This window comes from Vigna angularis, chromosome 6 (genome assembly GCF_016808095.1).
Source record: "Vigna angularis cultivar LongXiaoDou No.4 chromosome 6, ASM1680809v1, whole genome shotgun sequence".
Taxonomy (NCBI): Eukaryota; Viridiplantae; Streptophyta; class Magnoliopsida; order Fabales; family Fabaceae; genus Vigna; species Vigna angularis.
In genome coordinates this window covers 33,399,654-33,424,427 of record NC_068975.1, presented here as the reverse complement: position 1 = coordinate 33,424,427, position 24,774 = coordinate 33,399,654, and the positions used below count along the sequence as shown (strand labels likewise).

Here is a 24,774-nt window from a genome sequence, read left to right as displayed (position 1 = left end):
GTTACATTATGTTGAATTGTATGTTGTGCGTGTGCATTGAAATGTTGAATGTGTATTGTGAATGTATGAATTAAATATTATAAGCTTACCCTTTTGTTTTCCTTGTGTTGTCAATTGTCCATGTACGTTCGTCCTGTTTTGCAATGATCATCCGTTGTGGATGTGAGCAGATGGTGGTACGTCCCTTGAAGAAATGCTGGAAGAAGAAAATTTGGATGAAGCTAATCTGGTGGAGGTAGAAGTAAAGGCCGAGCCTTAGAGCGCTCGGTAGATCAGTTTGTAAATGTTTAGTTTATTTTTAGACGTTCGGTTATATGTTTTGGTAAAACCGTTCGTTATTAGCGCTCGTTGTTTTGAGCTGTATATTGAAACTCTGCAACCTTAAGCCGTTCGGCTTTTGAACTTGGTTAATTGTAAAGACTGCTTATTTACTGTTAATTGTAATTAATTCTAAATTATGGTAATTACTATATTTTGGGATGTTACAGAGTTTAATTTTGGGGATGATTATTAATTCCACTTATTATGATTTGCATAAAGTTAGGGACAGCATAAATCAAAGTTAAGTTGATTAGTGACTGATGTGAGGAAACCGAAACCCTTTGATTAAACAATTACCTTTATATGGTTTAAAGCTGCTTCCCCAACAGTATCAAGCAATAGGTTTCAAATTTGCTTTAGATGAAAAAAAGGTTTAATTTCACACCTATTTTTATCAAATGTGAGATATTAAATTAAAATACAAAAGTTAACTTAATCCATGAAAATATTCTAATACTAATAATAAAGATAAATGAAAACATAAAGTACAAAATATTCGAAAATATTTTTTAAAAAATATCAAAATTTAATCAAAATGCTTTAAAATAGTTTCAACGACGATTTATACGGAATTTAATGTTATCTATATCTCTAGTTATTATCATATTAAAATTAATTTCGTGATTCTTCTTTTTACATTGTTGTTCCTTTTCTCGTTTTTATGGTTTACGTATGTCTTGATGTATTTATTTCTAGGTTTAAGTAACTTTTTCAACTTTTTTATGATTTTTTATATCTTAATTAAATTTTTATTAAAAGGTTTGTTTGTTAAATATTTCAAATTTTTATAATTTTAAAGTGAGTTATTTCTGTAGTTTAAATTTTCTTTTAAGCGATTGCGGTGAATCTTATTTAGGTACGGTAACAGGACATAAATGAATTTTATTATTTTATTTTAATTCTTAAAGATAAAATTCTTATATAAAATTTTTGTTCCATTTCTATTCTTATTAGATATATTCTTATTCGCGTTCATACATGTTTTTTTTCAATATAAATTATTTAACTTTTCCAAAAAACCTAAAAAATCATATCAAATGAAATATGATATCGTTGGGTATTCAATATCAGAATGATATTATGATTTTTTTTTCAATATTAAATATTTATAAAATAATTATAAATATATACACTTGAAATTAGAGTGTAAAGTAACATTTAAATAAAAGTAACATAATCATAAAATATATTACATAATTATACGTAAATAAAGTTTTATCATAACCAACAAATTTATTGATTTTGCAATCATTACTAAAATAAAATTGATAAAATTATTAAAGCAACAAATATTAAAATTTAAAAATAGTTTAATGTTTTCTTTATTTTCTTTTTCTAAATTCTAATAAAATATTCTTTATTAATAAAAAGTATAACGCACTTGAATAAATAAATAAATAATATTAAACTAATAATAGTTTAAATTTAACATAGATTTTTTTATCTTTTTCACCTTTAACAATGATTTTAAATTATTTATAATAAATGATATACCTTTGTTTAATTAAATCATAAAACTATATGAAAATGAGTTAAAAAATAAAAAATAAGAGTTAAATATGTATTTAGTCTCTAAATTTTGATGTAAAATTATTATTTTAACTCAATAATATTAATATATTTTGGATTTGTTAAATGGTGTTCCTTGACAATAAAGTGGGAACTTAAACACTTTAAAAGAAATTGTTTTTGGTATGTAAAAAAAAAATTAACCTAGTTGAATTAAAAATGATTATAATTATCTATTTTTTAAGTTTAGAGACCAATGTATGAAAATTTGGGATTGAGACAAATTTTAATTTAGCGTCAAAATTCATAAACTTAAAAATATATATTTAACTCTAATAATATTATAAAAAAATTATATCATAACAGTCTCTAACAAAAAACACATAAAATTAAAAATTAAGAAAAAATATATATAACTCTAGCACTTTCATGTTAATGGATTCGTCCTCTTACTTAATGGGAAAGGATGATAAACTAAAATAATAATTTATCTATATCCGAATCAACTCAATGAGACTGCAATTGTCATCTTTTGACCAATGTGGGATTTTAGGATAAAGATGAAAACTTTGCATTTGGGTCATCAAGTTTTGCTTATTGTATAGTGTTCAATAAAGAAAGGATGATGGTGAAGGGTTTTCAAATTAGAGTTTTATGAAGAGATCTTGAGTTTTCCACCAAGAATTACAAACACCCTAGGCCCTTATAAACACCATCAATCAATGTTAATCACACATTTGTTACAAGTCATCATTTTTAAAATTACTTCTGTATATACATAGCAACTGAAGTCAAATTCATGGGTTATTCCATATTTTATAAAAAGGATTGAGTTACACTGCTATAGCTTTTATTTATATCATCAACAACTTTAGAAGGACGAATTTGTGTGTTACAATTAGGAGATGAATTATAAGGTCGTAAGTTTGAATAACTTGCAATAGTTATAAGAAAAAAAATGAATATATGAAAAAGTAGTGATAGGACATCATTATGTTATATATAAGCCACAAATCGATCCCATCTTCCAATACTATTAACTTTTCTTCGCAAATCGATCTTCTCCTCTCTCCTTTTTCTCTCCCTTTATCGTCTCAAAAGTCTCAACCACCCATTGGAATTCTCGTTCATCTTCAATCTCGGCACTCTCACTTCCATAATTCCCTCTCCTTTTCCTCTCCACACAAATAATGCACCACCAAATACCCTCAGACTTCTCAACTCTTCAGTCTCATGGCCAACCTCACTCCAACCCTAAAGTGCATGTGCACAATAACACTCTTCATTCTCTTCCTCCTCTCTTACACAGTTTCTTCTTCATCTTCTTCTTCTCCTTCGTCCTCACGCTACTCCACCCTAGCAGAGATCCAGCACCGAAACCCTTCTCCAACCATCACCCCTTCACAACACTACCAAATGTTCTACCTCAAGAACACTCCCCACACCACCCCTTTGACCAAACAAGAACGCCTCAAGAAGAGAAGAACAAGGAGAAACAAGAACATGATGAGGCACAGAAAGAAGATAGTGTCCAAGAACATGCACCAGTCACGTGACTCGCAACGTTTCTCTGTCATGCTCCCAAAGGGTTATGTCCCTCCTTCTGGCTCCTCACCTTGCCACAATGATCAACCCAATACGGTGTCTTCCTCCTTCCACTGCCATCTCAGTACCACTGCACAACCTTGATGAGATAAGTCAAAGTTTAAAGCTCCAATAAATAATCTACACATTAAAATAACCCTCACATTTATCTCATATTACACGTGGAGCATTCAGATTACCAAGATGAGGAAACGGCTACTACACTGTATTGATCATTGCTTTTGATCCTTAATTCTTCCTTGTCTGTCACCACTTACTCACTGTTCGTTTTTCTTGCCTTATCTTAATGTTGTAATAAAAGACAAAATAAGAGAATCAACAAAATGTATAGTAATAAATCAGTGAGACTTCATTTTTGCTTCTGCAATTTTCTATTTTTCCCATGGTTTTGGCTACTTTTAAACTTTTAGTTCCATTTCTATACAGTGTAAAAAATTCAAACAATAATAATCATGGGAGAGTGTGTATATTTTCCCTTTCTTGGTTGTGATATTGCTCAGTTTTGGTGTTAGTTTACCTTTTATTTGGTTACAAAGTTCCCTTTTTTTAGTTTTTTTCTTTCATTTAGTTTGAACTGAACTTATATCATAAAAGAGGGAATTATTAATTACGATAGGTACATTAAATAATGTTGTGAAATGTTACCGTACTGTTATTAATTAATGAATGCAGTATTTTCTGATATGAGTTAAAGAGACAGAGATGTCTGTTAAGATGCATATATGGTGAAAGTATATATGTTTGTTTGTTGAGTTAATGGATTTGATCTGAAAGAAGGTTTGGATGGTGAAAAAAAGTAAAAAATGAGAGGTAGGTGGAGGAGAAGAGAGGGAGAATGAGAAAAGGGCATGTGGATTTGCATCGTTGGGGGAAAGCAAAAGTCGTATGTTAGAATAGCATTGAAGTTTCGTGGCGTTTACTTTGTTGTTGCATGCAATGAATTATGCATTGTAGGGACGGCTCTCTAGACGATGTGCCACACAAGTCGGATCCATGTCACAATAAATATACCAAAAATCATATACCTTTCCAAGTAAGAAAACATTTCCGCAACATCATAGTCAAGATAAAAAAAAAAGTTGTCTCCTTTAAATTCTGTCTAATAAAGTCATTTATATATAGCTTACAATGTTATATATCATACTTTGTTTCTTTATCAACCAAAAGGGAATTGCATCATCTCCAGAGTGAATAACTCACCTCTAATTAACCTTTTTTAAATATTCAATTACATTATATATCATAAGTAATGATAGATAAATATTATATTATTGTTAGAAAATAAACTTTAAACTTGATTTAACTTTTCTAGAAGTGTTTGTGAACAGAGACTCATCCACTTTTAATAATGTTAATTGATTAAGACTAAATTTAAACAATAATAAATAGTTCACCAGTGAGTGAAACAGTAAACTTAAAAAATAAATATTAAAATATATCATATTAAGAAAACAAATTTTAAATTTAACTTAACCTAACAAACCATAAATTTTATACATATTTTATATATTATAAAATTGTCTTATTATTATAATTAAAAATAATTTTTATATAAACAAATGAAGAAAACATTGCAGTAAACTACAAAATTGGAACACATCCAAAAACAAATCGACTATGAAAAAATGTATTAACAATATAAATTTTACAATAACAAATTAGAAATAATTTGTGTGCGTTCCAAAATAACTACAGTTTTAACTATATGAAAAGTTTCCTAATAAGATATTTTCACCGTCCGATGAATTATTAATTTTATTTTTTCTTCAGCATATCTTCAAATCAATGACTTTTTTACACAAAATAATGTATTTATGAAAAAGATAGATTACTAGTAAAACTGTTTCTAAAATAATATATCTATTATTCTTCCTCATAATTAGTGCACATAATCTTAAACAAAAAAATGTTATAAAAATAGAGTTTCTAATGAATTAGTTCCCATACACTATTTGAGTATGTAAAGCATGTTTTGTTTGATTAAAAAAACAAGCACGTTATTATTTAAGGAGGAGATTTTGGAAGAAAGTATTATGTCACTCAAATTTGAGAAACATTGTTAACTTGAGCGACATTTATTTAAATGTAATAATATTAACATTGTTTATTGATAAATGTTGGCAAATGTTTCAGCCTAAAGTCAATTGTGTTTATTTTTTAACTAACATCACCACAATTATTTTATTATTGATATATAGGTTGAAGTTATTTCTCAATATGTTAGTTAAGGTGTTTTTATCCACATATCAATGATTTTTTTTTATTGATGTCAAATACGTCTTTTTATTCAATTTATATCAACTTGAAAATATTTTTAATTGATCCCGTTTGAACTTATTTTTCATTCAATATCAATCAAAAGTTATTTTCTATACAATATAGGTAGGTTATGATTATTTTTCAATCAATGTTAATTAAGTTTTTTCTTACTAGTATTGAAAAAAATCACTTTCCAATTACTTTTTTAATATTAACATGAGTTATTTTTTATCTACTTAATAATTTTTTTTATAAATCATTATTATTTATTGCTCAAAATTTAGTTAAGATTTTTTTCATCAATGTGAAAACCGCTATTTCTTGACAAATATGAATTAGATTTATTTTATTAACATCATCATTATTTTTTTTATTGTCAATTTATGTAGTGACATCTTTTATTAATTATACCGATATATTTTTTGTTAATGTTTTATTAAAAGTATTTTATATAATGTTGATTGATAAACTTTGGATTAATATTGACTAACATTCTTTTGTCAATATTAACTTAAGAGAATTTTCAATATATAACGATTTGAAAAATTGGAAAAAAAAATGCTTTAATCAATATTATTATGAAAATAAGTTATATTAATCTAAATAATTAGTGAAATAACATTGATCTACGTCAATTGAAAAAAAAACTTTATATTATTAATATCAGTTAACATTTCTTTTAATAAAGCTTGAAAAAAAGACAATATGGATCAAAATCAGTTAAGAGATAATCAATATTAATATATTTCAGTAATTATAATTTATTTGATGTTAAATATAAAATTTAATAGATTTAAATAATATAAAATTGTGAAAATTTGCACCCATGAGTTGTGTAATTTTCGGGGCAACTTTTTAAACTGTTCGTATCTTTAGTGTTGATAAATTGTCGTTTAGTGATTGATATTGTAGTTGTGATTAAGACCTTATCACTAGATGTTAATTTAAAATTATGACAAAAGATAATCTTTCTTTGTTAATGTTGTCTTATGTTTACCTTTTTCTTTTATTTAAGGTTTAATTGCTTCCTTTGTCCCCAGTTTGGTTGAATTGTGTCAAATTCATCCTCATTTTTAAAAAAGTTTCATTGTCGTCCTCACGTGGTATAAAAGTGTCAATTGAATCCAAACATAGAAAAAATTTGTGTCAAAGTAGTCATTTTTCCTATATCTCTGTGTCTTCTTTTCATATGTCACTTCTCTGGAGCTATGAAAAACCTTAAATTGCATAAGGTAAAATGAATATCTGTACTTTGTATGAAAGGAAGACACAGAGATATAGGAAAAATGACTACTTTGACACAAATTTTTTCTATGTTTGGATTCAATTGACACTTTTACACCACGTGAGGACGACAATGAAACTTTTACACCACGTGAGGACGACAATGAAACTTTTTAAAAAATGAGGATGAATTTGACACAATTCAACCAAACTGGGGACAAAGGAAGCAATTAAACCTTTATTTAACATTAACCGTGTTTCATAGAGTGGGTCCCACTCTTATTTCTGGAGCCACCGAACGTATTTTGTTTCATATGATTCTAATAATCGTTTCGAATTTATTCGCCTTATTAAAATTACATTCAATAAAAAATTATTTTTTTCAAGATAAAATGGTAAATATTATCAAGTTAGCCGTTTTCAAAAAATAAAAAAATAAATAGTATTAAGTGTGAATCAACTAGCTCAATACTGATCCAACTTATTCCTCTAGCACAAGCTCTAATATATAACTAAATTGAATACCACGATAAAAAAAGTAACTAAATTAAGTTCTTAAAAAATCAAAGTGATGATTAAGAAATTCTGCATCCTTTTGTATTATTTATTATATATCTAAAACAAAATTTAAATATTTAATCGTAATAGTATTTTCAAATTCAAAAACACTCTAAAAGGCTAGTTTTTAGCATTTGGGGCTAAAGATTGATTATGTTTTGTTAGAATTGGAAGGGAATTTTGTTTTGGGGCGATTATTAATTCCACTTATTATGATTTGCGTAAAGTTAGAGACAGCATAAATCAAAGTTAAGTTGATTAGTGATTGATGTGAGCAAACGAACCCTTTCATTAAATAATCACCTTTGTATGATTTAAAGCTGCTTCCCCAACAGTATGAAACTATAGGTTTCAAATTTGCTTTAGATGAAAAAAAGGTTTAATTTTATACTTATTTTTATCCAAAATGAGAGATATTAAATTAAAATGCAAAGCTAATTTATTCCATGAAAATATTAAATACTAAATAATGATAAATTAAAACACAAAGTACCAATATTAAAAAATGTTCTTTTGAAAATATTAAAATTTGATCAAAATGCTTTAAAATATGTAACAACGATTTATACATAATTTATTGTTACCTTTACTCATGAATAGATATTATATTAAAATTAATATCTTGATTCTTATGTGGTACACCCACTTTTTGTCTTGTTTTTTCTTTTATGGTATACATTTGGCGTATTTAGTTTTTCCAATATTGCTACTTTGCTTGTCATATTTTTAAAACCCAGCATAAATTATCATGCACAAAATATTGGTCATGTAATAATACAATAAGAATACTCCGTTATGAGTTTGTTGGTTGCTTTAACGTCACCAAAATACATAGCTAACATCCTAGTTGTTAAAGAATAATTTAAACTCTAATTTGTAAATTAATTAATTTTTTTTATTAATAATAGAAACTAAATTAAATATTAATAACTTTTAATTCATAAAATGATATTTAACTTAATTAATATAATTACCAATTTTTTTATAGTTGTTATTTAATGACTTTCTTGTAATACATACTCTCTTCTTCCTCGTCATAAAACTTGAATCAATATTAATTATAAATAGTCTTTCTAATCAAATTATAATTTTCACGAAGAATTAAAATCTCATAAATCAAGAACAATCGAAAATTATTTTAACTCCAAAATATTGATTTTATTGAGCTAAAATCTCACATATCAAAAAATAATGATGTTATTTAAGTCATTATTTACACTAATACAACAAAAAAAAATGACAAGTGATATTTTTAAAATACACTTCGGTTTTCAAATCGAGATATATATCGACGAGGTAAAAAAAGTTAAAAACTTATTTTATACTCAAAAGAAGTCCTATACACGTATTTATATTTATATAAATGTATATAGGAATAAGTATAAGACTATTACAATTCATCAACCATCAAAATATAACCAACTCAAATCACAACACGGATCACAAAAAACTTTTCAAAATTTCATCAAATCAAACTTCACAAAATCTTTACAAACAATTTAAATTATCAGTTTTCCTTACAGTAAGACTCCTATCACAACTCTTCCCTTATTCAGCTTCACCACTACGACAATCCTATTTACACAACCCAAGAGCTAAATCAATTACCAAAGCATGGTTTAAGAATAATGTCTAAATGAAGATGCACTAGATAACATAAAAGCTACAAGCAATTAGGGAAAACTGCATGTATAAGAAAAATAGTATTTGCTTTCTAAGAGGAGCAGAAATTGGAACTTACCTGAATATGAAATTGATCAAATTGTATGGTAGGACTCTTACTAATTGTTTATATGACTTTGAATCAAGAGAAAAAAAGAACGAGACCAATTTTCTAAGAGAGAAGGAAAGGATATTGAGAGAACCTAACTTTTGAGAATTGAGAATAAAAGGGTTTGTGTAGATAGCCTCTGCTTTTGAAAAATCCTTTTAAAATTTTAACTATTAAAACATATTAATAAGGAAAACATATTATCATTATAATATATATATATATATATATATAACTTTATTCTTTGTAGATTTTTTTATCTATGTTCTTATAAATGCTACCATCACTAGAAACCTATAGCAAGGTATTTAAATAAAAGAGAAATTCACTATGGTAGATTAAGCTATGAGAATCACCTTTTTCAACAGAGATTGATGACTAAAACATTTTAAAAACTAAAAAAGAATGATTATGCAAAATAAATAAAAACTTGCTTTGTTTTGAAATCTTATATGTTCAACATGCTCTTTAGCTTCTTCATTATTATGTGATGTAATCAAATTTTGAAATAGATGAAAATTGAGAGTGAACTTAAAAAAAAAAACAGAAGCCCTTGAAAAAACCATCCAGTAATGTTAATCACACATTTATTAGACAGTAATAGTAAATTACTTTCGTATACACATGATAATTTCATTTAATAAAGATTTTTTTATAGAATTTTCCATATATATACACACATACATATAAAAAGAGATTAAATTATATCAGTATAATCTTTATTTAGGTGTTGTATATATAAAAAACTAATTTTATTTACTAACTATTAAATTCTAATTTCATATCATTATAATAATTTATTTTTATTAAGATTAAAAAAATCAAATAATTTATATCTTAGTGTATTTTAAAATATGCATTGTATGGATTTTAATTCATAAAAGTAAGTTACTAAATAATTTTAAACAACGTAATATTTAATCAAGAATATATCGATTATAATCGGATCATATTTGATTTGTATATATAATATATTTATTACTATTTTATATATCTGCATTATAATATTATCGATGTCTTATTATTATTGTTGTCAAAATGAGTTGTAATATGTGAATCAACCCGGCTCATCAAGGGGTTGAGTCGGGTTGGGTTTGAAAAAATTGTAATTTTTTTATGTGGTTAGTTTTTAACTTGGCTCACTTATAACCCGGTTCATTCTGGTTGAACCTTCGGTGAGCCATGTTGCCTTTTTATTATATTGTAGATAAGGATTACAAAAAAAAGATGTTTGAAGAGAGAAAAATATTATACATTTATCTATTCAAGACTCTAATATTATAAATGGACAAGTGATACAAACAATATTAAAAATTTATTTGTTCATCCTTTGTGCTTGTTTTTGGATTATGCTTAAATTGTATGATATTTTTATTTTGAATCGTATTTGGAATTTAACATCATTTTAGAATAAATTTCTTTTAAATTTAAATTAAAAAAAATTATTTTAAAATAAATTATAATTAAGTAAGCATGTGAGTCAATCCATTTAACTCACCAATCTATAATGGATTAGATCAAATTCAAATTCTTTCAGCTTATTAATAAGTGAGCTATTAAGCTGGGTTGAATTAACAGATAAGTATAATGACGAATAGTGATTAGCATAATATACTTATATCAGTAAATTTTAGTTTTAATATACCTTTGCAGAAATGTAAATATAAGTTTTAGTGAATAAAATATGTAAATGTGATATTGAGTATTTAAAATGCATATTAAATAAAATAATTGTTTTGTTTCTAATGATCATTCATGGAATCACTTTGTGACAGTTAGTACTGAATGAATTTTGAAACTTATCTGTGATTTAAAATGACTCATGTTTCCAAGGTGCCCAGCAGCACCGTTGGACTCGAATAGTTCTGGAACGCCAGAGGGAGTTCCCAAGTCAACCAACTGCAAGAATGTGACAAAATGTCATTCAGGAAAATCGTCGAACACTTTGGGTTCCATCGAACCACACTCTCTTTCTTCCACTTCCACCGCTTATCGCGTCCATTTTCCTCTCATTCCCCTCAACCCCATCACCAAGGAAACCAGAACCCAGACCCGCACTCTCTATTGAAACAAGACCCAATCGAAATTTGCACTTCTCTATGGGTCAAAACCTTCTCCTCTCCGCCAAACACCTCGTTCCCCAACCTCACCGGCTTCCTCTCCAACTTCGATCTCTGGCTCTTAGCTTACCAACGCTCATGTGCCCACGCCACCGGCACTTTCCCTCCGCGTAACGCCGTCGGCACCCCCGTTCTCCACTCCCTGCTCTCCCTCCGTAATGCCGTAATCCGCAACCGTTTCGAATGGAACAACAAAACGAATCCTCTCCTTCGTGCTCCCAACGACGCCGCCCTTTCAAAGCCCCTCTCTAAACGCAGACTCCAAGCTGCTATCAAATCCGACGCGTCCTGCTTCCAGGACCGCGTTGTTCAGGAGGTGCTACTCATGATTCTCGAACCGGTTTTTGAACCCCGGTTCTCCCCCAAATCGCATGCTTTTCGACCTGGTCGAAATGCCCACACGGTTATTCGCACCATTCGGAGTAACTTCGCAGGGTACTTGTGGTTCCTCAAAGGGGATTTGTCCGAGATTTTGAACCACGTGGATCCACATGTAGTAATGTGTTCCCTTGAAAAGGGTACCAGGGATAAGAAAATTCTGGGGTTGATAAAATCTGCGCTTGAGCGGGTAAAATTGCGTAGTGTATCGCGCAAGGAAGAGAACGTCGAGGAGTTGATTAGACTTAAGAAGAGAAGGGCTACGAAGAAGAGGATTCTAAAAGAGAATGAGCCGAAACCTGATCCTTATTGGTTGAGAACGTTTTTTAGTTTTGCTCCTGAGGAGGCTGCCAAGGTACCTAATTATGGCCATTGTGGAATTTTAAGTCCTTTGCTTGCTAATGTTTGTCTTAATGAGTTCGATTGTTGGATGGAGAAAAGGATTGTTGAGTTTTTTAGGCCTAGTGAGTTTGATTCCATATGGAAGTATTCGATTGATGATGGGTGTCATAACCCGGCATGGCCTGAGTTTGTTCCATCGAGTGGGAAGGAAAAGACTAGGAAGATGGATTACATTAGATATGGGGGGCATTTTTTGATTGGGATTCGAGGGCCTAGAGAGGATGCTGTGGAATTGAGGAAGAAGATTGTTGCATTTTGTGAGAGTGTGTTTGGGGTGAGGTTGGATAATTCCATGTTGGAGATTGAACATATTACTAGGGGGATACGGTTCTTGGATCATATAATATGCCGGAGGGTGATACACCCTACCTTGCGTTACACGGGTTCTGGAGGGAACATTGTGAGTGAAAAGGGGGTGGGGACTTTGCTTTCTGTTACTGCTAGCTTGCAGCAATGCATTCGCCAGTTTAGGAGGCTTGAGCTTGTTAAGGGTGATAAGGACCCCGAGCCACTTCCGTGCAATCCTATGTTGTACTCGGGTCAAGCTCACACAAATTCTCAAATGAACAAGTTCCTTGAGACCATGGCTGATTGGTATAGGTATGCTGACAATCGCAAAAAGGTTGTTGGCTTTTGTGCCTATGTTGTCCGGAGCTCATTGGCCAAATTGTATGCTGCTAGGTATAGGCTGAAGTCCCGAGCCAAGGTGTATGGAATAGCTTCACGAAATCTCAGCCGTCCTCTGAGAGAGAGCAGCAACAATTCTGCACCTGAATATTCAGATCTTTTGAGGATGGGGCTGGTTGATGCAATTGAAGGTGTTCAGTTTTCGCACATGTCTTTGATTCCATCTTGTGATTATACTCCATTCCCAAGGAATTGGACCCCGGATCATGAGAGGCTGTTGCATGAGTATATAAAACTTGAAAATCCCAAGTTTTTCTGTGAGTTGCTCAGATCTGTTAAGCAAAAAGGTTTAAATCTGCCTCAAGATGAAATATCACAAATGGTATGGAACTACAAAACTCTAGGAGTTTGTTATTTTCGATCTAACGAGGATAACAAATTAAAATCTGATTTTAAGGAGATAACTGAGTAAACCTAAAATAAATGGAATCTTCTCAATACCAAGGTTCTGCTTCCAAATTGGTGTGATCTGGTAGAAAATTGGTTGAGTGCATTGCCGAGCCTTTTGTTTTCGAGTACTTCAGGGTGAAAATCCTTCAAATACCATTATCACGAGAAATGGTAGTCCGTGTTGACATTATGTACATGAAAGGCAGAATACTCCCATTGGATGGGTGCGGGACTCGGATAGCAACATTGTAATTAACTACTGAGTACTGACAATTTGTAACATAGCAAAAGGTACAAACAATTTTTTTAACATTGTTGAATTGTTGGCAAATGGTGAAGTTAAGATTCATCGAGGTCGTGGATTTAACATGAAATTATGAATTGAGGAAGATATTGTTCATTATATTAATAAATATTCTTTTGCTGGTTATGTCTCCATGTAAGCACTGCTTGCAAACTTCTATCTGATTATGTATGTGCTGAATGTTTGCATGTGGATTTCCAGTGATATTAAAGAATTTAGCTTGGGATATTCAGAGTTAGATGGTCTTTTATGGAATACAAAGAGGAAATTCCACGTACTAATACATTTTAGGTACTGCGGGCTATATTTCTTGGATATCTGTATTCGGTAGTGGACAAATGTTTGATATTTATAATAAAAAAAATTTATATATGTTGGGATTCGTTCTCTACATCAAAATATATGGTTTCCTTTTTTGTTTTCTGTTATTTCATAACTAATCTCTGTCTTTTGCTCATATTTCTTTTTCAGTTTTTCTTTAGTTTGGATTTGTATAGCAGTTCTGAACCAAAAGTCATCTCATTGTGCTTGTGTAGCATTCCAATCTTTATTACAGTTTAGTTATCCTTAGGAGTCATTTGACTCTCAAGGTATATGATTACCTATTGGAGTCACTGACTCCCAGGGACCAAAAGTCATCAATGTTAGGAATTTTGATTTAATATCAACCATTTTGTGTATGTTGTTAACTTCATAATTAAACATACGCTGGAATTCTCGCAGCTGCTTTGTTTACCAAATGAGGTTAATTCGATGAATTTCTTCAATATTCATTTTAATAGGTAGTTGAAATACCTAATTACACGCTTGGCATAGGATGAGTGAACATCAATATTTAGTTTACTGGCAAAAAGAAGCTTCAATTTGAGGTTTACCTTTATTTGTATATTATGCAAATGAATAGTTGTAACTTGCACTAGTCCATTGATCCGATTTGGAGACTGCATAACAAAGTGTTTTTACGATTAGTTGGATGTATCTATTGTTCTGCATAACATTCTTCTATATTGAAAACTAGATACTTGCTAGAGAGTGGAGACTATTCATGACATGAAGGAACGTTGATGATTGATATACATACAACTTGAGGGAAGTAAAGTTTTCAAGGTATGATGTTTATCATTCAGTGTACCACTTTTCCAGGAGCTTCCAGTTAGATCCATCCCAACTGTGGTAGAAACCGTCCTTTCTTATTGACCAATAAACTGTTTGGTGGCCTTTGTCTCTCTTGGCATGGTACACGTCCCAAGTGGTGAACGACGGCAACCACTCAGCCGTGCATTTGGAATCTTGATCCTCTGTGATAGTGCTGTTGCGGTGATGGCATAGTTTGAGATAAATGAAAGGACTTTTGTCGCAGCCAAGTTCCAATTGCACCTTGGTGTTGTTGGGTAGGTCATTTCTTATGTCAACTACTGCGTTCGGCCCGTGACTCTGAGGCCAGGCAAGTGTTGGTGTGGTCAGAAAATAGAACGATAGAAAGAGTAGAAAGAAGGCGAAGAAGGGGTGGAAAAAACCCATGATGATTGTATCGCGTTGATGGTGGAGTTGGTCTTAATAGAGAGGGTGGAAACGTATTATTTTGTTGGGGTCTACAGTTCACACAATTCCCGGTTGGTGTACCTTTATCAAAAAAAGGTGAATGGTTCACGGTTCCTCCATTTTAGGAAAACCATCATGATTTGTGCAAGACAAGATTAGAAACCAGCCTGGACTATCAATCAAATTCAATATTTAAGGTTTACGTCATATTCATCCAAGGTTTATATAGTTGGGTTGAATTAATGACAACAATATTTTTCTCTGTCAAGTTCTCCCCGTGAATTTTTAAGTTACTGCATTAGTTCGGTTTTAGGAATACAAAAACCCCGACTTCTAATTTTTATGTTGCTGTTTGCAAATAATATATTTAAGGCTTTGTATGTAGTTTATGCAAATTATTTTTGTGATACATAAATATCTTTAACTATTCTTATTTTGTTACAAAATATTGAAATTAAGTTTTTATTACAGATAAAATTATATTATTAAAATAGATAAACAATTTAGAAAATAAGTATACAGGTGAAGATAAGAAGAGTAGAATAAAGTAGGAAAAAAATTATTTGGATAATTGTTCGATCAAAACAATAATTTTATAAAATTGAATTAAATATTCATTATATGATATTATGATAAGAAATAATGCCAAATGTTAATCGTCATTTATTTGAACTAAATGCATTTGTTTGCTAAACACGACCTTTAACAGCTAAAAATAAAAAGATCTTGACGAAGACAAAATAAAGTGATTTTTTGTATAAATTCCATCAACAATTTTTCTAGTAAAATGACTTATGAACATTTGATTTAACACTTAAGATACATCTATAAAATGGAACAAAAAGTTATAGATTTATAAGAAATATGGTGTGATAAGAAGATAGAGATAGAAAAAAAAATTAATCATAAAATAAAAAAACAATATATAATAAGTATATATAAAATTAGAAAAAAGTATTTAAAATAGGTCTATGTAACATGAAGCGTATGCTCGTATGTTTTTCTTCCTTATCATGTCACATTATTTATACCACCTACACTTCTTTAAGCAAGTTTGTGACTTGTTTTTCAGATAATTTTTGGGAAGAAAATGAGACTTTGAAGGGAGAATATCAAATTGAAGGAGGCCATTGAACATGCTAACTTCTCCAACTATTTAATATTTCACTCAGATCAATCATTAAAAATATTGACAGTATAAAACCAAAATCCGAACCTATAAATGTATATGCATGCATGCAACGTAACGTAGCAATTCATTCCTTCAATCTTAATTCTCCATCAAACTAACCTACATAATAAAGCAAATTGAGAAATAATCATTCCAGAATAATGTTAATTTTTTTTGTCGATGATTTTGGCAATTACTACTACTCCTACCGTTTGTGCACGGCGGTGTTGGTGGTGTTGTGTTGATGTTGTTGTTGTTCGTCTTGGATGGAGAAAGCAGAGAGAGGAAAGGACCTTGAAATTCCGGTGGAGTTGGCGAAGGAAATCTTAGCGCAAGCGGGCTCCTCGACGAAGATTTCGGAAATGGTGACCCAGAGGAAGAGTTCTTTGGTCTTGACGCCGGTGACCCTTCGCATGCGGTGTTCCTCGACGAAGGCAGTAACCTCGGTGTCGTAGGAAACGGTGCGTCCTATGGAGGTGAAGCGGTGCTCCTTCTTGTGCTTCTGTTTGAGCCAGACGAAGCCGGAGGTTCGGTTGTAGCCCATCTCCACGATGTTGTCCAAGGGAAGCAACCCTCTCGGGAGCAGAATTTCGTCCAGGAGGAGCCGTGACTTTTGCTTGCACACGGCTTCGCCCTTGTAGATCTCCGCCGCGTCACGGTGGTGCGCTATTTGTGTGGTTGTCATTGTGGTGGAGGAAGTATGAGGGAGGGGACAGCGTGGTAAAATATTGAGTTAATTTGATAGAGATGAAAACATTGGGTGGGTGGCTAGAATTATAATAGAATGGGTTTGGGGCAACGGGGAAGGTGTTTTGTGTTGTGGGGTCAATGACACTTTGTGGTCAGGGTAGTTAGTTAGTTAGGTTGAGAGGAGGGTTCTACCTTTTTCTTTTATATCTTCATTTTTTATACATTATTAAAGTGAACAATATTTTTTCTAATAACCAATTACAAATGACAGTATATTTTTCTTAAAATACCTTCAGTTTTAATCTTGTAAATTGGTTCACCCTATTCCATCCTAAACCCGTGCGAACTACAAACCTATGCGATCTAGGCCTATGTAGACTTACATACCTGAAATCTCAACTCATCTTATATTTTTCATGCAAGTTTGTGAGCCCAAACTTGTGATTAGATTTTGGTTGTGGTCATATTGATTTTTGGGTTTGCTTTTTTTGTAGGTACGTCAAAAATAGAACAATTTACTTTTGTCATAATTATAATAAAAGTTAAATTAGAAAATAAATGCGCAAATAAATGCACGGATACAATTGAAGATTAGCACCTAGCGTAACATAATGAAAAAGTTAGTTGACTTAAAACTAATAATGATGTTACATTTTAAATAATAATAATTGTTTTCTTATAATGTATAAACTATATGTATCCCATGAGTCCCTTACGTCTTTTATAATATTATTTATCACATTTCTGTTTCCTTTTTAATATTTCTCTTTCCTCTTCATTTTAATAATAGCTTTGCAGATGCATTTAATTTAATTTTAATAACTGCTATACCATTTTCAATATAAAAATGACTTACAAAATTATCTGCGCATTAAATTAGAAGGGTTGAAAGTACACCTAAACCAGAATCTTAATTTGAAAATTACTTTTTCATTCTTTTTACACTATATTCATGGTACCGCAACTTGTTATAATGCATCTTGGTCAGTTACATTGATAGCTTTGTCCAACTCTTTGGCATAAAAAATATACAAATATGGTTTTTCCTTTTGGGTTTGGAAAATGATTTTTTGATATCAGGAAAAAAAATAATATAAAAACTTTTAGGTGTGAAAATATCATCATCTTTATATATTTTTTATATTGTTTTGTTAGTTTAGATGTGGTAGAAAAAGTGTGGTAGAAGGAGTGAGTGGTACGTTTTATTCGAGATTTGCAAACTTTTTCTTTCAAGCAACCTTGGGATTACCGCATCTTCTTACTAATATTTAATCAACAAATCATTCTCACTATGATTACATTATTCCACCCACAACTTTCAACAACGACGTGCAAAGTTCAATGATTAAAAAAATGGAGCAACAACACATAAATGTTACAAAAGAGAAGAACAGAGGAAGCATTCCTGCTACATGTAACAGGTTCTCAGCTTTTCTCCATAATCAAAAGAATCGATCTTTATATATTATATAAACAAAAGAATTTCTCTTACTATCTCTCTTTAATGGGGTCCTTCATCATTTGATGTATCACCCCACATTATCGAAAGATACTTCTGGCACTTGCTGCAACAACTTCCATTCACATACAGCAAATCAGGGTGTGCTCTTTTGGCTTTTCCCGAACTCGACACTTTCTTAAAAGTGGTCCCATCACTGCTCCTCAGATTGTGTCTGAACTCCACTGCCACCTGTTCCAAAACTTCCACCTCAAACATGTTTATCTTCACCTCCGGCTTCATCTTATCTCTCACAAATGCAAACGGTAATTGATCTCTTGGGTTAAATGCCTCCAACTCGTTGAATACAAGGCATGAGAAGAGGTTGCTACCGAGTCCATGTCTCCTCAATATCAAAGCACTATCTGGTACATCTGCCATGAACAATTCAAGGAGGATAAACATTTCATATGCAAATACATTCAAATGACATGAGCAATCCTTTGTTATAGGTATGGGCTTGTTATGGATGATAAACATACCATATGCAAAAGTTATAGTAGACAAGCCAAGTAGAAACAAAAATGGTTTAGCCAAAGGACAAAATTAGGTACAAAACCAGCATCTCCATGTGAATGTGAGTCTCGCTCATCAATGTTTTAATACAACTGTTAATAAATACGTTATGTGTAACCAAAAAAAGGGACTGCTTAGATCAGTTAAATTGCAATATCCAATACTCTTGCGACACATTTCAAGGTTCACAAGCTTGAGGACCATGATTTTGGTGAGTAGTCATCTACTTTAATTATTGAAATTTAATGCTACTTTTCTTCTTACTCGAGTCTGAAATCTTGTTAGATCAAAAGATTGAAATGTTAGCTAGGGCCTGCTTCCTTGTAATGAAAAAATAACCTAATAAAGTAGCAGAATAGACCTTTAAATAAGTGCCAGCGCCTCAACATTAATTTCATAGTTCCATTTCATAAAAAGGAATTGGTTAAGGACAACTGGGCCAAATTAAGTGAACTACCCCACATGGGGAAGAAAACTTCCTCCCATAAGCCTTACCAGTAAAGATATTTCAGGGTTTAATGGGCTATTCTCTATTTATGGTCAAGGGCGGTGCAAAAGTTCTAACGTTCCTTAAAGTAATAAACGTCCTCACACTCTTCAAGATTGGAACTCATTAAATTAAAGTATATTTGACAGTCAAAAAGTATGTGGTATAGAACCTTTTCTAAGGTTCTTGACATAATACCCTTAAATATGATTAATGAATTTGAATTAACTTGCTCTTTTGCAAGCTTAATCTTTCTGATCAAGTTTCAAGGTCCACTGTTTAATATCTTCAACACACATAAAGATGTAATACACCTGTTGATATGATAAACATTGCTTCGTTTCTGAGGTTCTTGATATAATGTAAAAATCGTAGTATTTTTTAAGTAAACAACGTTTTCAATTTTGTACTATGAAAGCATAAAATTCAGCGAAAGAAATTAACAGTGAAACATGTCCAATTACCTGAATCATAAGGCTTTTTTTTGGGAGTCCATGGTTGCAGTCCATTTTCACAGTATGTCTCCATTTGCACCTTCAGGGCATTGACATCCAACCATTTCTTCCACCTTGCAGTTGCCATTGCTTCTTCCATGGTATGAACATAAAAAGGGTGCTTTGATATAGCCATGTCGACATCATCAGATATAACGAGTGAATGAATCAACAACAACGGATCAACCATTAGTTGCATCTTTGCATCTATCCAAATGCTGAATTGGGAATTCGGGAATAGTCTGTGGAGTAAATACTTTGGTATAACCCCGTTCATCGCTGGGTTCTGATACAAATTCTCTTTAGCAACCTTCACAATCCTCCACACTCCTATATTGTATTCTGTTGAATTCATTAAAATCAATCCGTGATGTTCAAAACCTTTGAGGGTAACGTCGTCTACAAACATAAAAAAACACACTTCCTGCAATGTGATGGACCCAAGACCCTTTGGTTGTCGGATTTTATCATGATCATTGAAGATTGCTGAAACCACAACCACACTGTCACACTGTTCCATCGCAATTTGATCTGCATCAAGAGAAGAAGGCACGTGACATAAGCAAATTACGATGAAATATCAAACTAAAGAAATGGACTTTTTATACTGTATTTACAATATAATATTTACAATATTTCTAGGGTGAATTAAGATCTGACAAGTGAATTCACGTGCAACTGACCAGATTCACTGACTGGAAACTTCTTGAGAAATCCGCAGAGAACTTCGGTGTTACGATTTTGATGATCAAAATAGGAAAATCTGGCAAGGGTGCTGAGATTTCCTCCAAAACTATCAGCATTGCCCCCCACATACCGCAATGCCCCAGAATAAGGCCGGTTGGTCTCGCGGAGACTCTTGATCTCCTGCACAACGTCCCAGTAATCTAAATCCAGAACCCGCGACCCATTAGCAAAAAGTGATCATCTTGATGGCGTAATCGTGAAGAAAAGTGGTGATAAGACCACGGGTAGGTAATTGGTACCTGAGAAAAAAACAGGGGAGGAGCATGTCGAACGGGTGGTTGGAACAGCGTACTTGTGTTCTCCGTAGGAAGAGGGGTAAGAGAAGAGGGAATTCTGAAGAGGATCCAAAGGGGAGGATCGAAAGAAGCATTTGGAGTGAGAGAGAGAATAGAAAGCAAGGAAAAGAGTGGTGAAGAGATAGAGCAGAGAAAAACAGAGGAGCTTGGAGTAGAAGATGAGAGGCTTAGTGGTGGTTATTAGCTTCCCCATTATGAAAAAGTGATCTTCTTTGGGGATTTCTCTTCCATGGGTTCAGTTCGTTCCACTCTGTTTATCGAAGATTGATGACGTTGTTGTTGTTGCTGCTGCATGATCATGATCATGATCGTGATCGTGACCCTCGCGGCGGTTATTTGTCATTTCTAACAATGTTGATGTTTTCTTGCCTAGGTTGGGGCCTACTTCTGATAATACAAGGTTCGGTCGAAATGTTTCAGAATACATAAATCCACAACTGCATTTTTATCTATTAAACTATTTCCTTAATTCAAAGATCAAATTTGGTAGCCATGACTTATTAAAAATGGTATAGATCTCCACGGATTTTTTTTTTCAATAAAACCAGTGCATACGAATGTTATAAAAAAAAGAGTAATGAGAATAAAGTCCAATAAATTTAAACATTTTTTAAATGTATTTTATTGTAAGGTTCATCCACTTTAGGATGAAATATCAATTATTATTATTATTATTAGTATATTTTGTTATTCATAAATTGATATTATTTTACCAAACTAAATTATATTTTAAGTGAAGTTTATATTTAAAAAATAAATTTGATATAGTACATAAATTGTCATTTTATTTTTTCGAATACTAGAAAATTATTGATGATAAAATCATGTATGTATAATGAAAAAATTCTCATAATATATAATTCACACTATTGAGAATATATAAGTCCCAATACTCTCTCAATAATGTATAATTTTCAATATTATTACAATGAATATTGAGAATATTATTATTGATAATACTGTGAATACATTATTGAGAATATTATGATTATATAATGTTGTGAATAAAATTATATAAACATTATATTTTTCTCTTAATGAAACCATCTTCATTTTCACTTCATTTATTATTTTTCTCCCGGTTCCTTTTCTTCACTACCAAATGCAACATTAATGATGTACTATAATAAGCTATCCAACCAAACTAACTTAAAACCACGACAATTTTTCTATTCCTCCCTGCTGATGCAAATGCAAAAACAATATTTTTTATTTTCATAAAATTGATACCTAAATGTTTCACGAAAGTAAAAAGCTTTTTTTTTAATTTTTATTTTGGTACTTAATTTTTTATTTCAGTTTTTAAGATGCAAGATTAATATTTTCAAGGAAATGTTTTTAATCAAATTTAATTCCTAAATAACACTCATGACAAGCTAATAAATACATAATATTAATAGTTCTGGTATCCGTTATACAAATGAATTAAAGAACTACTAGATTATCTTAATCACTTATTAATGATCCCATTAATCTGTATGTGATATCTAATAAAATACCATTTGATTATTTTACCTCGAAATTACAAGCTTGAGCTTTGTTAAAAAGAAAGCTTAAAATACATCTCTTTTGGGTCTGAATCTCCAAGGGATTGCACTAATTTGAGAAGGTGAGAAGTTCCTTCAAGGATTGAACTTACGCTTCTACGGTCAAATCAATAGAAATTATAATAGAGTAATAACAAGACATAGGTTTTTGTAGCTTTGAAAACAAATGTAATAAACATATTTACAGGTAATTAAATGGAGAAAGTTGAGAAGTTGATGCTGCTCCTTTTCTTTGTAACATTTTCTGTTGCCTTTTGAAGTCGACTCACATGATATTTAAACTTATCAAAATCCATTTCAATTTGACGACCGAAAGCTGGGTCTCCAACTACAATAAATTCATCCCAATGTTCTTTAGCTTTCTCCATATTCCTCAGCATTTTGTATATAATTGCCTGTAAAATATATCCAAAACAACAACCATGATCATCCATATTTCATATAATTAATTCATGTACTTCAGGACAAATTTAAAAGTGTATGGCCAACATGACCCAACAATATATGTTTGATTAATAAGATTTATGGTTTATGGTTTGTTAGGTAAGAATGGATTTAGGTTAATCGATTAAAAAAAGGTTGGCAAAGGTATGGTATATGTACTTTGTACAGTGGGCGTCGTGCATCTTTGAGCGATTCATCTGCCAAACATTCACATTGCAAGGCACTTTCTAAATCCGAAATTCCTCCCTGCCATTAACACGTTCAAGGAATTAATGTCAAATAATTTGATAAATAAAAAATGAATTAAAAACCAAAATTTGATACCTTGTAGATGAGCACTTCCACTATTAACATTTCAAACTCGTAGGCTTCATGTGGTTTCTCCTTTTCATTAGCCTCTTTGAACGCTGGTCTAAGTATTTTCTCTGCATAATCCTCCACTTCCCACATCTCCAACTCTCTTACTTTTTGCTTCAATGGTAAGATATGTAAAAAACATCATTAAATAGTGACACTTTACAACGTTAATCTGAACATGAAGAAGCATGTAGAATGTATTAATGTATCAAACCTGAAGAATCAGTAAATCAGGTAAACCCTTTTGAAGTTCCCTAATAAGAGCATGGGCGCTGTCTAATGCTGATGGATGTTTATAATCTTCTGTCATCAGTCTCTCAAGTGCTGGATATCCACTGTGGAGTTCTCTAACGATGAAGGACCTGGTAGATTGAAGTTTATTGGGCCTGGGCTTGGGCTTGGACCTGGTCCTTCTCAGTAGCACAAAAATCAAAAGAGAAAAAGTGCCAAGGATTACGTAAGATATTACTTTCGGGGCATTTGCCTCGCACTTAGAACTCACATATGAGATTATATTTTGTATATCTTCACACCAACTTTGAGCAAGATACAAGTTACAAAACTTTTCTACCACCTGCTTCATGCTTAAGAACTGTTCCTTTTCCTCCACACAAGAGAATGAAAGTGTATTTTTTTCAGATGAATGTTTTTGACATAGTTTTGAGCTCAAAAGCCAATGTGAAAGCAGTATAAATAGTGTTTACATGGCTTCTGAAATGTCATAAAGTATTGTGATTCTATGCTTGACAAATACGTAAAGAAATGAATGTCTTAAAGAAAACCCTTGTTTTAAGTAAAAGATATATGCTCTGCTCAAGAAAAATACTGTAAAAGATATGAAAGCTGGCCGTAGATGATTAGTACGTGGGGATATGGATGCGTCAAAAACTCATATATATCCTTTTACAAAAACAATGTACAATTAATGTGAAAAAAAAAATCAAGATTTCAAAATACTCCTAAAATAAAGTGTAGTTTATATACAAATTAAAAACTATACAAATAATACATTAATAAAATGATTAAGAAACAAATTTTAAGTTAAATTCAATTTCATGAAACTAACTTATAAAATAAGATTTTATACAATTATTAACAAACTGTTTCTCATTTGTTTCAAAAGAAAATCTCATTACAACTTATAGGGTCTTCTATGTTTTCATCCATAAAACCTAAATATAAGAGATTCTTTCAAAATAAAAGGTTATAATTTAAATAAAAGGTATATATTTAAATAAAAAAAATTACATAACAAAATAACTTCATCCGAAAAGAAATTAATTATATTTATAAAATATCTTGTACCCTGTAAAGGAAAAAAAAATGCTACATTAAATTGATCGGCTTTTGAGAAAGAGATCTCTGAATTGTCTAATGTATATATAGTATGGTTTTACTTTAATTTTCAACTGTTTTTAATTTCATTGTCTACTGAAATTGGTGCACTGTCTAAAGAA

The 24,774-nt window shown here is 31.2% G+C and overlaps 4 protein-coding genes across 6 annotated transcripts; 1 reads left to right on the top strand and 3 right to left on the bottom strand.

The window, feature by feature from the left end:
• Positions 1-11,031: 11,031 nt before the first annotated feature.
• Positions 11,032-15,338, top strand: LOC108341028 (nuclear intron maturase 1, mitochondrial). Of its 3 annotated transcripts, XM_017578633.2 has the most exons (3): positions 11,032-13,515; positions 13,730-13,819; positions 14,547-15,338. In XM_017578633.2, exon 1 carries the CDS (start codon positions 11,165-11,167, stop codon positions 13,244-13,246), a length of 2,082 nt encoding a protein of 693 aa, XP_017434122.1. In that variant the 5' UTR covers positions 11,032-11,164; the 3' UTR covers positions 13,247-13,515; positions 13,730-13,819; positions 14,547-15,338. The 3 variants fall into 3 exon arrangements, with proteins under 3 accessions (XP_017434122.1, XP_017434120.1, XP_052735341.1); XM_017578631.2 differs by lacking the exon at positions 13,730-13,819; XM_052879381.1 differs by having other exon boundaries at positions 11,032-13,819.
• Positions 15,339-16,222: 884 nt separating this feature from the next.
• On the bottom strand, positions 16,223-16,990 carry LOC108342731 (uncharacterized). The gene has a single exon (XM_017580523.2). The coding sequence runs from the start codon at positions 16,924-16,926 to the stop codon at positions 16,447-16,449; it is 480 nt and encodes a 159-aa protein (XP_017436012.1). The 5' UTR covers positions 16,927-16,990; the 3' UTR covers positions 16,223-16,446.
• A 1,380-nt stretch (positions 16,991-18,370) lies between these two features.
• Positions 18,371-21,362, bottom strand: LOC108342273 (probable hexosyltransferase MUCI70). Its single transcript, XM_017580024.2, has 4 exons — positions 20,913-21,362; positions 20,610-20,813; positions 19,897-20,457; positions 18,371-18,803 (listed from the first exon to the last, which is right to left on the bottom strand). The coding sequence occupies exons 1-4, from the start codon at positions 21,160-21,162 to the stop codon at positions 18,433-18,435; spliced, it is 1,386 nt and encodes a 461-aa protein (XP_017435513.1). The 5' UTR covers positions 21,163-21,362; the 3' UTR covers positions 18,371-18,432.
• Positions 21,363-22,456: 1,094 nt separating this feature from the next.
• On the bottom strand, positions 22,457-23,973 carry LOC108342506 (uncharacterized). Its single transcript, XM_017580291.2, has 4 exons — positions 23,532-23,973; positions 23,285-23,431; positions 23,120-23,206; positions 22,457-22,911 (listed from the first exon to the last, which is right to left on the bottom strand). The coding sequence occupies exons 1-4, from the start codon at positions 23,898-23,900 to the stop codon at positions 22,708-22,710; spliced, it is 807 nt and encodes a 268-aa protein (XP_017435780.1). The 5' UTR covers positions 23,901-23,973; the 3' UTR covers positions 22,457-22,707.
• Between the last annotated feature and the right edge of the window lie 801 nt (positions 23,974-24,774).